Raw genomic sequence first — 15,443 nt, 5'->3', positions numbered from 1 at the left:
GGCTACCACAGATCAGCTGCTTCACTCTCAGCCTTAAATGTTTCTCTTGTGACCCAGGTAATTACCTTGATGTGGGAATTGGACCCCTGTTTCAGTTCCCCCACCCACCGAGGGCAGGTCCAGTCCTACTAACACTCCTGTTTTCCCTCCTAGTTCCTTCATCCTACTGAGTTTTGCTTGGTTCTATATATTCTTTTCTGGTGGTCAGGTACTCCTGTCAGCTCTCAGCTGGTGTTCTGCAAGCACTTCTATCCTACTTCTCTGCCATCTTGTTCTCCTTCCAGTCTTCTCTGGATTCCATTCTTGATTACTGTCTCTTATTTATCCCACATAGACAATTACTTGCCCAATTCCTGTAAGTACTAATATCAAAATATATTTCAAATTCTATTTTTTATCTTTATTCTTGCCATCTCCATGCAAGCTACCATCATCTAATTCTAGGGCCACTAAAATTTATGTATTATTTATGAGTACTTACTAAATATTATACAGAATAACAAACTGGGCAGAATTTGTTTTTAGGATTTCAAATTAACTGTAAACAGTAATTTTCAACCCCTAGAGTTCTGAAGTTATAAGGATAAGAGGTAAAAGTCAAATGTAAAAGAAATATTCTAAACTAAAAAAAAGAAGTCTTAATTTTTCCCCCTCAATAGAACTGCATGATGCCTGGGTATCTAGAGGAGGTGAGCCAGTAAATTGAAAACTTCTATTTCAGGTTCAGATTTTGATTTCTAATAATCCCATCTATCCTTTTATTTAGTTATTCAGAGTCTTTTGGTAAGAAGAAAAAGAATCCAAATTAACTTTTATATTATATAATCATAACTAATATTTTCTTTAGCCAGTTACAAAATTTTGCATTAGGTGAATGAATGTGTGCATGTATACACACATATGTAAAAACATACATAGATATTAATATTCTGAATAGCAAATTATTATGCTGCTAAATAAATAGGTGTCATCCTTCAAAGTGAGAAATTTTAATGTTGGTAGGAAGCTGTTCTTATGTGGGCAGACCAGATGAGGTACAGCGGCCTAAGATACACCATAGATGTTTTTCTTTTAACTTTTTATGTTATATTGGAGTATAGCCAGTTAACAAAGTTATGATAGTTTCAGGTGGACAGTAAAGGGACTCAGCTGTACATATACATGTATCCATTCTTCCCCAAACTCCCCTCCTATCCAGGCTGCTACATAACATTGAGCAAAGTTCTCTGTGCTATACAGTAGATTCTTGTTGGTTAACCATTTTAAATATAGCAGTGGAGAAGGAAATGGCAACCCACTCCAGTATTCTTGCCTGGAGAATTCCAGGGACAGAGGAGCCTGGTGGGCTGCTGTCTGTGGGGTCTCACAGGGTCAGACACAACTGAAGCGACTTAGCAGCAGCAGCATCAGTGTGTACATGTTGGTTCCAAACTCCCTAACTGCATAGATGTTTTTCTTGATAAAGGTAAATGATAGTCTGCCGAGGTCCAGCCCTGGCTGATCCAGGGTATTCGAAGGAGAGACGGCCTAGGCAACTATTTATATGTTAATTAGAGATAATAAAGAGTAATAGAATGAGGATAGCTCAGTAGGAAAATTCAGTGGAGAAAAGAAGCTGAGTGGCTTGGTTTACGCGGAAAATCAATATAACCCGTGACACCAGGTTAGCTCTGACCACGGAGGCCACAGGCGCCCTCTCGAATAGTGGAAGGTGCCCCACCTTAGACACCTTCTCGAGTGGGTCTTAGAAGCCCAGGCAAATAAATGGTCGCAGAGGATATCCGCGCTCCAGATGGACACTCAGCTGGAAGTTAAAGGGAAGAATGACATGGGGAGACCAAGCGTTGGTGAGCAAGGCCCATAGCTTTATTTTCAACAGGGGCTTTTATACCCTAAGTTACACATAGAGGATAATAGGAGATGCAAAGTCAGCAGTCTTTGATGCTTATCAAAAACCAGGGTTTCTTTCCTGCAAATTTATCGTATACAAATGGTTTAGGTGATTTACATCATCTTCTGGCCAGAAGGCCTATTAACATTTTATGACTCTTGACAAGGACTTATCAACAAAGACTTATTTTCTCTAAGAGTAATTATTTTAAGGTTTGGCGCCATCTTTCGAAGATAAAATTACATTCCTATAGGGCGGATGTGTAATGGGTTTACAAAGGAAAGAATTTATTACCTTAAGGGTCTAAAGTTACTAACACCAAGGCCACTACTTATTTTTTCTACATACCAACTATATTAATTAATACACATTCAAGGATACAATTCAGGGGATGTGAAAACTGGGCAACAAACATTGGCTCATCAATGAAATCTTTTACTAGTTTTATTCTGACAGTTTCTAACTCTCTGAGAGGCTCTAAGCTATTTGAATATCTTAAGCTTCCCGTGCCTCTCAAGGCTGGGAGACTGTAAACAATCGTATGCATAGCTGTAGGTGTCCGGGTAAACTTGTCAGGCGAGTTAGAGAGCCATCTGAGGGGTTTGGATTTAAACACTCCTAATTGCCCAGGAACTTTATTAATTGGAGCTGTAAGTTAACTCTTTGACAGAGAGTGAGATGGTGGTGGGGGACAGCCCCCAGTAAAGTCAGAGGTGAGAGCACAAAGCAATAAAGTAGGCAGACTCTGGTTTTGGGGGGTAGATGCTCGAGAATATCTGGGGGCACTCCCGAGGCTCGATCCCGCCTTTGCGTATGCCGAGCCCCCTTCCTCATGACCTTTGTCACGAGTGGAATGTCTCTCGCCGGCTCCCGGCAATAGTCTTATGTTTTTAACCGAATAAGTATAATGAAGTAGTGTTAGCAAAGTATGTGTGTGTGTGCGTGCGTGCTGAGTTGCTTCAGTCAGGTCTGACTCTTTGTGACCCTGTGGAATGTAGCCCTCCAGGCTCCTCTGTCCATGGGATTCTCCAGGCAAGAGCACTGCAGTGGGTTGCCATTTCCTTCTCCGGGGAATCATTCCCACCCGGGGATCAAACTTGCATCTCTTAAGTCTCCTGCATTGCCAGGTGGGTTCTTTACCACTAGTACCACCTGGGAAGCCCTTAGCAAAGTATATTCCTATGGTAAGATAGCTAATTTGATAATTGTTCAGGCAGAAGTTCTCAGGGGTAGGAGGGCTTATAGTCCATGGGATGTTTTTTGACTACCATGACCAGAGGGTGTTAACTGGCATCTAGTAGATGTTAGGGATGCTGCTAAATATCCTATAGTGCCCATGATAGCCCCATACAACAAATAGCTATACAATGCAAAAAGTCAATAATACTTTGGTTGAGAAACTCTTTTAGGGTATTTTTTTCCTGCCACATCATAAGTATTTTTCAAAATTTCATTTAACAAAGTATCAATAGATGTATAATAGTTATAATAATTCTATTTGTGTGTGTATGTGCGTGTATGTGTGAAAACTTAAGTGAATAGAATTATTTGTTTGTACTTGGAATAGTTTAGGAGAGGAAGGAATCAAGTGTAAATGCCAAGTTTCTAGCTTGAGCAGCTCATGAGGAGAATGCTGATGATTATGACATTATATAAAGTGAAAGAAACAGATATGTGGAAGAAGATCTTCAATTAAGATTTTGCACTTGCAGAATTTGAGGTACCTGAGAGATACAAAGAGGAAGTCCTAAAGATTAGCACATAAGTGTTCAAACATATATTTAATTTGAAATTGTCAGCATATGAATAGTAACCCTAGTTTTGGATTAAATCATCTAATAGAGTATGTCTTAAGGAAAAACCTTGACTTCTCAAGCTATGGGCCCCAGAGGATTTGGATCTAGTGATCTAGCTTTTTGGGTGTAGGAAATTACAGCTTCTAGGCCTTTAAAAGCGGAGAAGGCAATGGCACCCCACTCCAGTACTCTTGCCTGGAAAATCCCATGGATGGAGGAGCTTGGTAGGCTGCAGTCCATGGGGTCTCTAAGAGTTGGACATGACTGAGTGACTTCACTTCACTTTAAGGAAAGAGTACCTTATATTAGAGTCCTTAGGAACAAAAACATTCACAGTATGGGTAGAGGAGAATCTAGCAAGAGACTTAGTAGAAGCCAGGGAGATAATAGGAAATGATCCAGAAGTGTAGTTTTCCAGGCCAAGGGGAGAGAAACGTTTCCAAATGGATGAGTGGTGGTTGATATGGAGGCTTAGTGACCTTGGTGGACATAAAAAATGAATAGAAAGCAAATTATAATGGGTTGAAAAGTCCATGGTAAGTATGAAATATAGTTATGTTGTAGATTTATTTAAGTTGTTGTAAAGGAGGAAGAGGTGGATGGAGGGGGATGTGGGATCAGGGAAGGTTTTATTCATAATTTTAAATATCAGAGAGAATTCTTCATTGGTATTTAAAAAAAAACAATATTTAAAGATATTGAAGTATATCAAGTGCAGTTTGTTAATGAACAGACTTTCCATTGAGTATATTTCTATATATTTTTTGCCTTCAAGGTGAAGGCAAAAGGTCAAGGTCAGTATTTTGAATAGTTGGTTGGATTCTCAGTGATTCAGCAAGTATGTAAATAGTTCTGTTAATTACCACAAATGTAGGTGTATGTTTGACATGCAGACATTGCTTTTATTTTTCAGATCTTTCAAGAAATCGTTTTACAGAAATTCCTTCTGAGGTCTGGTTATTTGCACCTCTTGAAACATTAAATTTATATCATAATTGCATCAAAATCATTCCTGAAGCCATTAAAAACCTGCAGATGTTAACATACCTTAACATTAGGTAAGGAAGCAATTTTGGGGGGAATAAATTTTGTTTTTTTTAATACAGTTCTAATGATTTTTAGTTGCAAAGGAATGTAATTGGTTTGGCTATGTAACCTATGTCTCAACAGCATCTTATTTGTATTTTCTATATGTCCATATTACTTTATAGGTTTTTGGTCTTGTTCTTGAGAGCAGTGCTTCTCAAACTTCAATGCCCAAAGGAACCAGATGCAGATTCTGATTTCATAGGCCAGCATTTCTAACAACTCTCTGGTAATGCCCATGCCTGCTGGTCCTTAGGTCACTTTGAGTACCAAGGCTTTAGAGCAGAAATATTTTGCTGAAATCATAGTACTACAACACAGGTTTATTTATTAGCACCCCCAATTAAAGTGGAACATTATAAAGAAACAGTCCTTGAGTTATGTTTTTCACTCTTGTGACTTCTTGTTGCTACCTCAAGGATGGATAGATTGGGATGGGATTATTGGAAGGTTAGGAAGTGGATAATAGTTGATGTTAATAATAATTTCTTACTGTGTGCCAAGCAGTGTTAAAAATACTTTACCCATATTACCTCATTTCATCTTCACAACATTTTCAGATATGTGGTTATTATCCCTGCACTTCAGATGAGGAAACTGAAGCACAGAGGTTAACTATTTGCTCAAAATTACACATACTGCAACTGGTAGAGCCAAGATTCTAATCAAAGCAGCAGTATGGCTGTAGAACTCTCATTCTTAGCTTTATGCTGTTTTTATAATAGACTGAACATTGAATAAGTATAAGAAAAAAAATGCCCTACCAAATGAGTGACAGTAAATGGGAAGTGGTATATTGTGACTTAATTTTAGAATCTTATTTTTGTTTTATGTTTTGAATTATAAGGGAAAACTTCTTCCTTAATGAAGTTACTTGTCTAAATTCTCAAATAGGGAAGTAGTAAATATAAATAATATACGTAAATGATAATGTTCCTTTCTCTGTGATATTGATCATGTATATCTCCCTCAGTGGGGTCACCTGGCAGTACATATTACTTTAACCGAAACAATTTTAACCTTAAAATGTGTGAGAGTAATTTCCTTCCATAGATATTGGTCATTGGGGTTGCTCCTTTCTCTAACTGGGTACATAATCTCCTTGGCCTGGCTTGGGAAAGGTTTGAGGAAAGTGAGGTATTTTTAAGTTTTTTGTCTTTATTATCATTTTATTATGTTCTTTTATGGAAAAAACAGTTTGTCAAAAATTGAATTGCATTTGTATATTAACATTTATGGTACATCTTAGAATAGTTTTACTAAAACTTTTTGTGATTCTTTCCCATTTTGATCTCTAAAAGTTGACTTGTAATTTTTATTTACAGACACAATATTAACATAACACTTGTTCTAATGACTGGCTTCCTCTGGCTATCTCTAAAGCATGTGGAAAAAGTGAAGATTTATGATTATTATCTATGTATAAAGAAATAGAGAGCTGACTTCTAATTCAATAAACCTGCTTCTTAAGGGAAGAAAAGAAACCAATTTTTAAACTTTCCTGGTATGAGGGAGATTAGATTGAGTTTGTATGTGCCATTCTTTTTCCTATTTATTTATTTTTTATTTTGGTGAAAAGATTTTAAGAAACTTGTAAGATAATTTTTAGCTTATTCTTTCTTCCTGTATACTATGCTTCTTTTCAGTAGAATCCTCAGGAAGACCCTTTGTGCTCCAGACAGACCACTTTCCCAAGGATTGTACTTGATCCTTAAAGTGCAAGAGTTGTGACAAACACCTAGCATATTTGACATTCCAACAGTCTGGCTAGGATTTCTGGTCTTGGGGCATTAGCCTTTTTTATTGAAGTCTGTGCCATGTGATTAAACCAGTCTAGTGTTTCTAGACATCCTTTGCAGGCATAAAATGGGGCAAAAGGGCTTGAAGTCCCTCTCTTGGGGTAACACTGGCGTTTTATTGCTGTGTATGTTATATAAAATGCTATGTACAAGCCTATAAATATCACTTTGAAAAGCAGGGAAAATAATAGCAAATTGCTAATGAATGCTTGATAGTATGTAAATGTAGTGGTACACTTTATATATATTTTGGTAGTAGAGTTGTCTTAGTCCATTCATGGCACTATAACAGAATACCATAGACTGGGTGGTTATAAACAACAGAATTTATTTTTCATAGTTTTGAGGGCTGGAAATTTCAAGATCAAAGTGCCAGCTGATTCAGTGTCTGGTGAAGACCAGTTTCCTGATTTATATAGATAGATGACTCTCTTCTAGCTGAGTCCTTACATGGAGTAAAGAGCAAGGGAGCTCTCTGGGGTCTCTCTTTTTAAGGCCACTAATCACCTCCCAAAAGCCCCACCTCCATGTACCATCACATTGGGGATTAGGCTTCAATATTATAGTTTTGAGTGGAGAGAACACAAACATTTAGTCTATAGCAGGGATAGTTCAGGTCAATCTACATTGGCATGCAAATTTGGCCAAAATTAGTTTGAGGGTAAGGGACCCAAAGCCAAATCGCCTGGATTTGAATCCTGGTTCTCTCACTTACCAGCTCTGTGACTTTGAGCAGTTTACTTAATCTCTTTTAGACTTTTTCTTCATCTGTAAAATGGGCATTATGATAGTATCTATCTTCCTAAAGTAGGTTGTTGTGAGGATTAGTCAAGTTAATTCATGCGAGGTGCTGTGAACGTGGCCTGTTGCTGCTGCTGCTGCTGCTAAGTCACTTCAGTCGTGCCTGACTCTGTGCAATCCCATAGAGGTGCAGTCCCACTCTGTGCAGCCCACCAGGCTCCCCCGTCCCTGGGATTCTCCAGGCAAGAACACTGGAGTGGGTTGCCATTTCCTTCTCCAATGCATGAAAGTGAAAAGTGAAAGTGAAGTCGCTCAGTCGTGTCTGACTTTTAGTGACCCCATGGACTGTGGCCCACCAGGCTCCTCCGTCCATGGAATTTTCCAGACAGCAGTGCTGGAGTGGGGTGCCATTGCCTTCTCCGGAACATGGCCTGCTACATAGTAACAAATGTTAGTTGTCCTTATATTTAAATATATCTGCAGAGACTGGAATGTTGTATCAACTATGAGCTGAAATGAAGGTGCTAGTAGACTGTTCTACCATAAACCTGCAACAAAAGAGAATGGGTTAAGGTTACTACATATTTTTAAAGGTATACTTCTATTCATTCTTTCATAAATTTGAACACAGGGCATGCAAATTTATCCTTGGAGCCTTCCCCCAGTGAGAGGTGTAGAGGTATTGAATATAGTGAAATTATACCAGAGAGCAAGGTTCTGGCAATTCTTTAGCTCGCAAGAATTTTGGGAATTCTGTTAGAATTTTCTCTAGCTCAGAAAAATTCTGAGTTTTGAGAGCTGGTGATGTGTAGGACAATATTACAGATCACATTTCAGGCTTGTGCCTGGGCAAGTGACTTAACCAAATTTAACCTTTAATTTTATTTGTATAATGCAGGTAATACCACCTGTCTTGTTAGGTTAATATGAGGATTTAATGAGACAGTGCATGTAAAGATATTAGCCTGTTACAAAGTAAGCATTAATTAAATAATAGTTGTTATTTAGTGAAAAATTCTTAATTTTGAAGTGATTTGTTCTTTTTCAACATACTTCATTTCAGACTTATTTCTCATAATGAGACTTTCTTATTCTTTTCAGTCGAAATCTTTTATCAACATTGCCAAAATACCTATTCGATCTTCCCCTTAAAGTTTTGGTCCTCAGTAATAATAAACTGGTATCCATTCCAGAAGAAATCGGAAAATTAAAAGATTTAATGGAATTGGTGAGTAAAATAGTTGTATCAATTGTATGTAATGTGCATAACACATATCTTTATATTTCAAGAGATTAATTCCTTTATGTAATTTCACTCTAATTAAAAAAAAATCTTGGTATATGCCTAAGTTCTGTTTAATGATATTTCGAGATACCCTTGCTTATGTCTGATTTTAGCTCACAACTACAATAAAAACCTTGGTTGTTCTTTAGTCCTAGTGAGATCAGAAGACTTGCTTACAAATCTTAAAAAATACTTTCAGACAAATAAGCAATTGTCTATCCTTTTTGTAGACAGTAAAGTTCTTAGATCAGAAAAAGGTAAGGTTATTTTTTTTAAGGTTTTACAGGACTTCAATGAAGGCTTCAGAGAGAGGAGATAAGAAAGAGAGTACAATGCCTACATGCAGTAGAATTAATAAAATGACCTTTGTCTATATCCCCATGTAATTTTATAACACTTTTGAAATGAAGATAAATGGAAAGAGGCTTTTATATATAATTGATTGTAGAAATATAGGAATAATTTAAAGTAATTACTTTGAACATATCATTTTAGGTATTATAGGACAATGAACTCAGAGAAACATAATCAAATCTTCAAAACAGTGAGCTATTTTCATATCTTTCTGTTACTTCTACCTTACACAATATACCATGCTGTTTATTTTTTATTTTCTATTTTATCTTGAGTAATGCTTTTCCAATACATAGATTTTTTCAAGTGTTCATAAATATGATTTTTTTTGTGTGCAGGGAGAAAAGTTTTCTTGAGGAACTTATGTACTAGTTTATAGTGGGAAATTAATGTACAAATAGAATGTAATGAACAGAAATTTCAGGAATGCCTTTTTTAAAATTCATAAGCATATGCAGTTGTAATGCAAGGAAACTTCCTTGAGTTTAGTCTTATTATGTTGTAGAACCACAGAATTTTAATATTGTAAGAAATCTTGTAAGTAATCAGATAAAACCACTTCCTAATGCAGGAATCCCTGACACATCTAGTTGTATATTTTCAGTGGTGGACAAATCTTTGTGTTTGTGTATCTGAGGCAGCCCTAATTCTCTTTTGCAAAATTTTGTTAACTTTCTTATTTTGAACTAAGATACATGCCCCATCACTTTTATCCATTGGTCTTGAGACTATCATGTGAAGAAGTATAGATAATGATAACTTTTCTTCCCTTCAGGTATTTATAATTTATTGTGTGTGTACTCGCCATTTTACCAAACTCTTAAGACCTGTTTTTCTTGGCTTAAATATTTTTATTACCTTTATTCCTTTTTTTAGTTTCTATATTTCTATTCTTTATTGCCTTTTATTTTTAGCTATTTCTATCCTTAAAATGCTCCCTTTTATTCTAGTCTCTTTTAATGTAACACTCAGAAATGAACAGAAGATGCCAGATGTGATCTAACAAATTCATAATATAAGGGGTTCATTACTGTCTTTGACATGCACACTGTTAATGTTTTTAAAGATTTTATGTACATTCTCCTTTAAGATTCTATGATTCTGGGACTTCCCTGATGGTCCAGTGGTTAAGAATTCACCTTGCAATGCAAGGGATGCAGGTTCCATCCTTGATCAGGGAACTAAGATCCCACATGCCATCAAGCAACTAAGCCCACTTGCCACTAGAGAGCCAGAGTGCTGCAAGGGAAGATCCTGCATGATGCAACAAAGATCTTGTGTCTGCAAATAATACTGGAAGCAGCCAAATAAATATTTTTTAAAAAAAGTTTCTATGTCTCTGTAATTTCTTTTTTCTTTCTTTTTCATTCAGTTTTTAACCCTATGTTTTAAATTATATTACATGAGATAGTTTTTGGATAAGTGAAATTTCAAAAATATTTAGGATTTTGAGATTTAGTGTAGTATTTTTATTTAAACAGAATATTAAAACATTAACCATTGTTTTACTAGCACTGTAAATTTATTGCACTTTCAACTTTCAAAATCAGTAACAGTGGATAGATTGCATTAGGGTGGCTAATTGATAATTTTATTTTTTGAATTGACAATTTACATCACAGAATTAATTTGTGGATATTACCTGTCATTGGAATGTTTTCCCAGGACAGTATATCCTAGGGATGTCATAGCCAGCTATAGTGAAGTCTGTCATTAGATCTAGGAAATACTCTCAGGCCTTCAAATCCCAGCTGAGTATTTTGTAGAGTACCCATTGGTGAGTAGTTCAGTATCCTGTGCCGGGTTTGTTTCTTCTATGAAGTGGCAGCTGCCTTTCAAATTTTTATTATTTTTTTTGTAGGGACATCTTCAGTATTAGGCTCCTTTGGGAGGGAGCCATAGTATCTACTTTAATGGATGTTTTTCCGAAGTTTTCTTATCCATCATTTGGACTATCCTCAACACAATAGCTAAGATGATGTTTGTCAAAACATAAGTTAGATTGTGTCATACCTCTGTTTAAAAGTTTCTGGTACCTGGCCACATTTCTGAGTAAAAGCCAAAACTTTTCCCTCCATCAAAGTCTTCCCCTTGCCCACTTTTCTGTAGCTACACTGGATTCATTGCTGTTCTTAGTACATGTTACATATGCTTTGCTTAAGAGCCTTTACATTTATTGTTCCTTCTGTCTGGAATATTCCTTTCTTATGTATTGGCATGGCTCATACTCTCAATTCTGATAATAATGCTCAAATATTAACTACTTTATGAAAAAATCTAAATTCCTATTCTTCTCCAATATTACTAACACTAATTTTCCTTTACCCTGCTCTGTTTTTTGCCTCCATAGCACTTCTAGCATATTGTGTAATCTACTCCTTTTGCTATTACGCAGTACCATAAGGAGCTATGAGGGCAGGACTTTTTGTTTGTTTTATTCATTGATACGTCCCTAGCACCTAGAACAGTGCCCAGCAAATAGTTTGTATTTGATAAATAGTTGTTGAATGAAGATAGCATGTAGATATATTTTAAAATCTATAGATGATTAGATATTATTTAATATTCTTTAGGGGCTTCCCTGATGACTCAGTGGTAAATCCACTTGCCAATGCAGGAGATGAGGGTTTGATCTCTGGGTTGGAAAGATCCCCTGAAGAAGGGGATGGCTACCCATTCCAGTATTCTTGCCTAGGAAATCCCATGGACAGGAGAACCTGGCAGGCTACAGTCCATGGGGTCGCAAAAAAGTTGGACACCACTCAGTGACTAAACAACAACAATATTCTTTTGAATTTACCCTCCTGCCTTTTTTACTTTTGATAAAACAGTACATGTATGTGCCACACCTTTCCTTCCAAGCTAAATGTCATTTCCAGTCAAAGTTGGAAATTGGGGGCAGTTGCAGTAGAATATGAATTACATTTGCAGTGTGTCTAGAATGACTTCTGCCTGAGATCTTGCAGATTCTTCTTCCCTTTCTGTTGATGTGATATGAAAGGGGGAGAGGACTGCACAGTTTAATAACTTAAGCTGTTCCTTTCTTCTATTATTGTGGAAATGTGGTATTGTTTACCTTTAAATTGAGGTTTGCATTTTAACATAACCATGAGGCAGTTCTGACCAGATCTCTTAGAATGTCTTTGGGTTATGATGTGAGCCACCAAATTTTGAGCCTGTAATCCCTCATAGAAACAGGTTTTGTTAAATCAATTCTGACCATGGGCTTTGATTCTCCAGCTCACATCTGTAAATCCTTGACTTACCTCCTGCCCAACCAGGTATCTCAAAACAACTACTTTTTGTACTTAGTCACTCAGTCATGTCTGACTCTTTGAGACCTCATGGACTGTAGCCCACCAGGCTCCTCTGTCCATGGGGATTTTCTAGGCAAGAATACTGGAGTGGGTTGCCATGTGCTCCTCCAGGGTGTCTTCCCAACCCAGGGATCAAACCCAAATCTCCCGCATTGCAGGCAGATTCTTTATCGTCTGAGTCACCAGGGAAGTCCAAACAACTACTATAATTGACAAATTATCCCAGTGATTGATAGTTCTCTTTCATTTTACCTATGAATGAAGAGCACCTTCTGGTTTTAGTTGATAAGAGTGGTCTTTAGTTGAGATTTTCAAAATGCTGACTTGTGTATTACTAAGTTATAATCTCACACTTTTACATAAAAAAATTTACGTTAATTGTGCTGGATTGATTTCATGATGTAATATAAATATAAATCTGCCTGATAATCCATATTTAGAGGAATGACATTGGAGGTGACTTGCTAGCTATTAGCCATGTGCTCTAATTAAAAAGTAGAAATATATCTCTCTTTCTCCATTAGTTTGTTATAATTTTATTTTCTTTTTTCCTTAGGATATTAGCTGCAATGAGATTCAGGTTCTTCCCCAACAAATGGGAAAATTACAATCACTTAGAGAGCTAAACATAAGAAGAAATAATCTTCAGGCATTACCAGATGGTAAGATGCTCACTGTTCTTACTCACATGAATAAGATAATAACTATATAGAATTTAATTAAATTATTCTTGTTTCTGAACAGAATTAGGAGATCTTCCCTTAGTCAAGCTGGATTTCTCTTGTAATAAAGTGACCGAAATTCCAGTTTGTTACAGGAAGCTGCATCATTTACAAGTAATAATTTTGGATAACAATCCTTTGCAAGTACCACCAGCACAGGTTTGTAATTTAAAACAATGATACTTGCTTCTTTTATTTTTATTCAGAATTATATGTTTCTGGTAAATACAAAAGCATCAGAATTAGGAGTCAGTTTGTTTTTGAGGTATTACTCTCAAAAGTGTTTTTTATGGGAAGTGGCTTTTTCACTTGTGTAGGAGGTTTAGCTTTGTTTCTAGAGAATAGGATTTGGATAACCCAGATACCAACTTTCTGCTGTGAACTGATAATTCTGGTTGTTTGTGTTGTTTAGTCTTATGGACTCTGTGGGAGAGGGAGAGGGTGGGAAGATTTGGGAGAATGGCATTGAAACATGTAAAATATCATGTATGAAACGAGTTGCTAGTCCAGGTTCGATGCACGATACTGGATGCTTGGGGCTAGTGCACTGGGACGACCCAGAGGGATGGTATGGGGAGGGAGGAGGGAGGAGGGTTCAGGATGGGGAACACATGTATACCTGTGGCAGATTCATTTTGATATTTGGCAAAACTAATACAATTTTGTAAAGTATAAAAATAAAATTAAAAAAAAAAAAAACAGCCGATAAAAAAAAAAAAAAAAGATTGACTAAGGATTCTGTCTACCTCTGTCCTACTCAGGTATATATTTACTTGAGATTTGTTGTGTGATTGATTGGAATACATTTTTAGCACCAATAGGTGGAATCATAACAGAAAGAAAGATTCAAGTTGAAAAGTATTAATTCCTACTTTTTTGTTCAGTCACTCAGTCATGTCTGTCTCTTGCAACCCCATGGTCTGAAGCATGCCAGGCTTCCCTGTCCCTTATTGTCTCCCAGAGTTTGCTCACTCATGTCCGTTGAATCATGATGCTATCCAAGCATCTCATCCTCTGTTGCCCCCTTCTCCTCCTGCCTTCAATCTTTCCCAGCATCAGGGTCTTTTCCAATGAGTTGGCTCTTCACATCAGGTTACCAGAGTTTTGGAGCTTCAGCTTCAGTATCAGTTCTTCCAGTGAATATTCAGGGTTGATTTCCTTTGAGACTGACTGGTTTGACTTTAAGTTTGAGAATTAAATTCATGTGGAATCCACTAAAATGATAGTAAAGGAGTACACTAAACTCTAAACCCATGAAGACAAAGATTGAGAGAGAAGAGGACAGCAGGGGAGAGATGGCAACAGAATTTTGGAAAATGGAAAATAGGTGAAATAGTGGTAACTAGGATCTCCACTTACACTGCACAAGAGTATCTGATTGAGGAGGCACATGGTAGTGAAATGCCAGCCTGTACTCTATTTCCAAGCTATGTGCCCTGGCACTGGGTTTGTATACATCCAGAAGAGTTGCCTTTTTTTCCTCTTTTCCTACTAAGGTGCATTCTATTCATTGCAAACGAGTGCCTTTTTTCTAAATTCAAATACTAAAAGCTGGCTGGAGTCTTGGTAGTAGCTGCCATAGCAGGATGGGGAAACCCAAAACCTGTGTCTGCTATGGGAGAAGGCAACAAGAAGTGAGGTGATTTTACTGTGTTAAATTTGGGAATGGCTTGGGTGTTTCTTTGGTGATTATTGAATGAAACATGTAACTAAATAGAGGGATGAAAGACTTAAAACATGAAGGTCTATAGAATATCTAAGGCTCTGCTATTTAATAGGACTTTCTAAATAATGGAAATGTTGTATAATCTGTGATGTCTAATACTATTGTTCATTCGCTCAGTCATGTCAGACTTTTTGTGACCCCATGGACTGCAGCATGCCAGACTTCACTGTCTTTCACCATCTCCCAGAGCTTGCTCAAACTCATGTCCATTGAGTTGGTGATGCCATCCAAACATCTCATCCTCTGTTGTCCACTTCTCCTCTTGCCTTTAGTCTTTCTAAACATCAGGGTCTTTTCCAGTGAGTTCACTCTTCATATCAGGTAGCCATGTATAGGAGCTTCAGCTTCAGCATTAGTCCTTCCAATGAATATTCAGGATTGACTTAATTTAGGATTGACTGGTTTGATCTTCTTGCTGTCCAAGGGACTCTCAAGAGTCTTCTCCAACACCACAGTTCAAAAGCATCAATTCTTTGATGCTCAGCCTTCTTTATGCCATGAACTTCCAGATGTTCAAGCTGGATTTAGAAAAGGTAGAGAAACCGGAGATCAAATTGCCAGCATCTGTTGGATCATCGAACAAGCAACAGAGTTCCAGAAAAACATCTACTTCTGCTTTATTGACTATGCCAAAGCCTTTGACTGTGTGGATCACAACAAATTGTGGAAAATTCTGAAAGAGATGGGACTACCAGACCACCTGACCTGTCTCTTGAGAAATCTGTA

At 37.1% G+C, this 15,443-nt stretch overlaps 1 protein-coding gene across 2 annotated transcripts in view; it reads left to right on the top strand.

The window, feature by feature from the left end:
- Nucleotides 1-15,443, top strand: part of LRCH2 (leucine rich repeats and calponin homology domain containing 2) — a 112,628-nt gene that overhangs the window by 38,591 nt on the left and 58,594 nt on the right. For both annotated transcript variants that reach the window (XM_055564305.1, XM_055564304.1), the window contains exons 2-5: nucleotides 4,601-4,745; nucleotides 8,415-8,541; nucleotides 12,826-12,931; nucleotides 13,014-13,150. In XM_055564305.1, coding sequence (XP_055420280.1) covers nucleotides 4,601-4,745; nucleotides 8,415-8,541; nucleotides 12,826-12,931; nucleotides 13,014-13,150 — 515 coding nt within the window. The remainder of the gene's footprint in view (nucleotides 1-4,600; nucleotides 4,746-8,414; nucleotides 8,542-12,825; nucleotides 12,932-13,013; nucleotides 13,151-15,443) is intronic.

The sequence above is a fragment of the Bubalus kerabau genome, chromosome X, assembly GCF_029407905.1.
Source record: "Bubalus kerabau isolate K-KA32 ecotype Philippines breed swamp buffalo chromosome X, PCC_UOA_SB_1v2, whole genome shotgun sequence".
NCBI classification, from domain to species: Eukaryota; Metazoa; Chordata; class Mammalia; order Artiodactyla; family Bovidae; genus Bubalus; species Bubalus kerabau.
The sequence above is the reverse complement of the archived record's forward strand: the minus strand, read 5'-3'. Positions and strand labels throughout refer to the sequence as shown.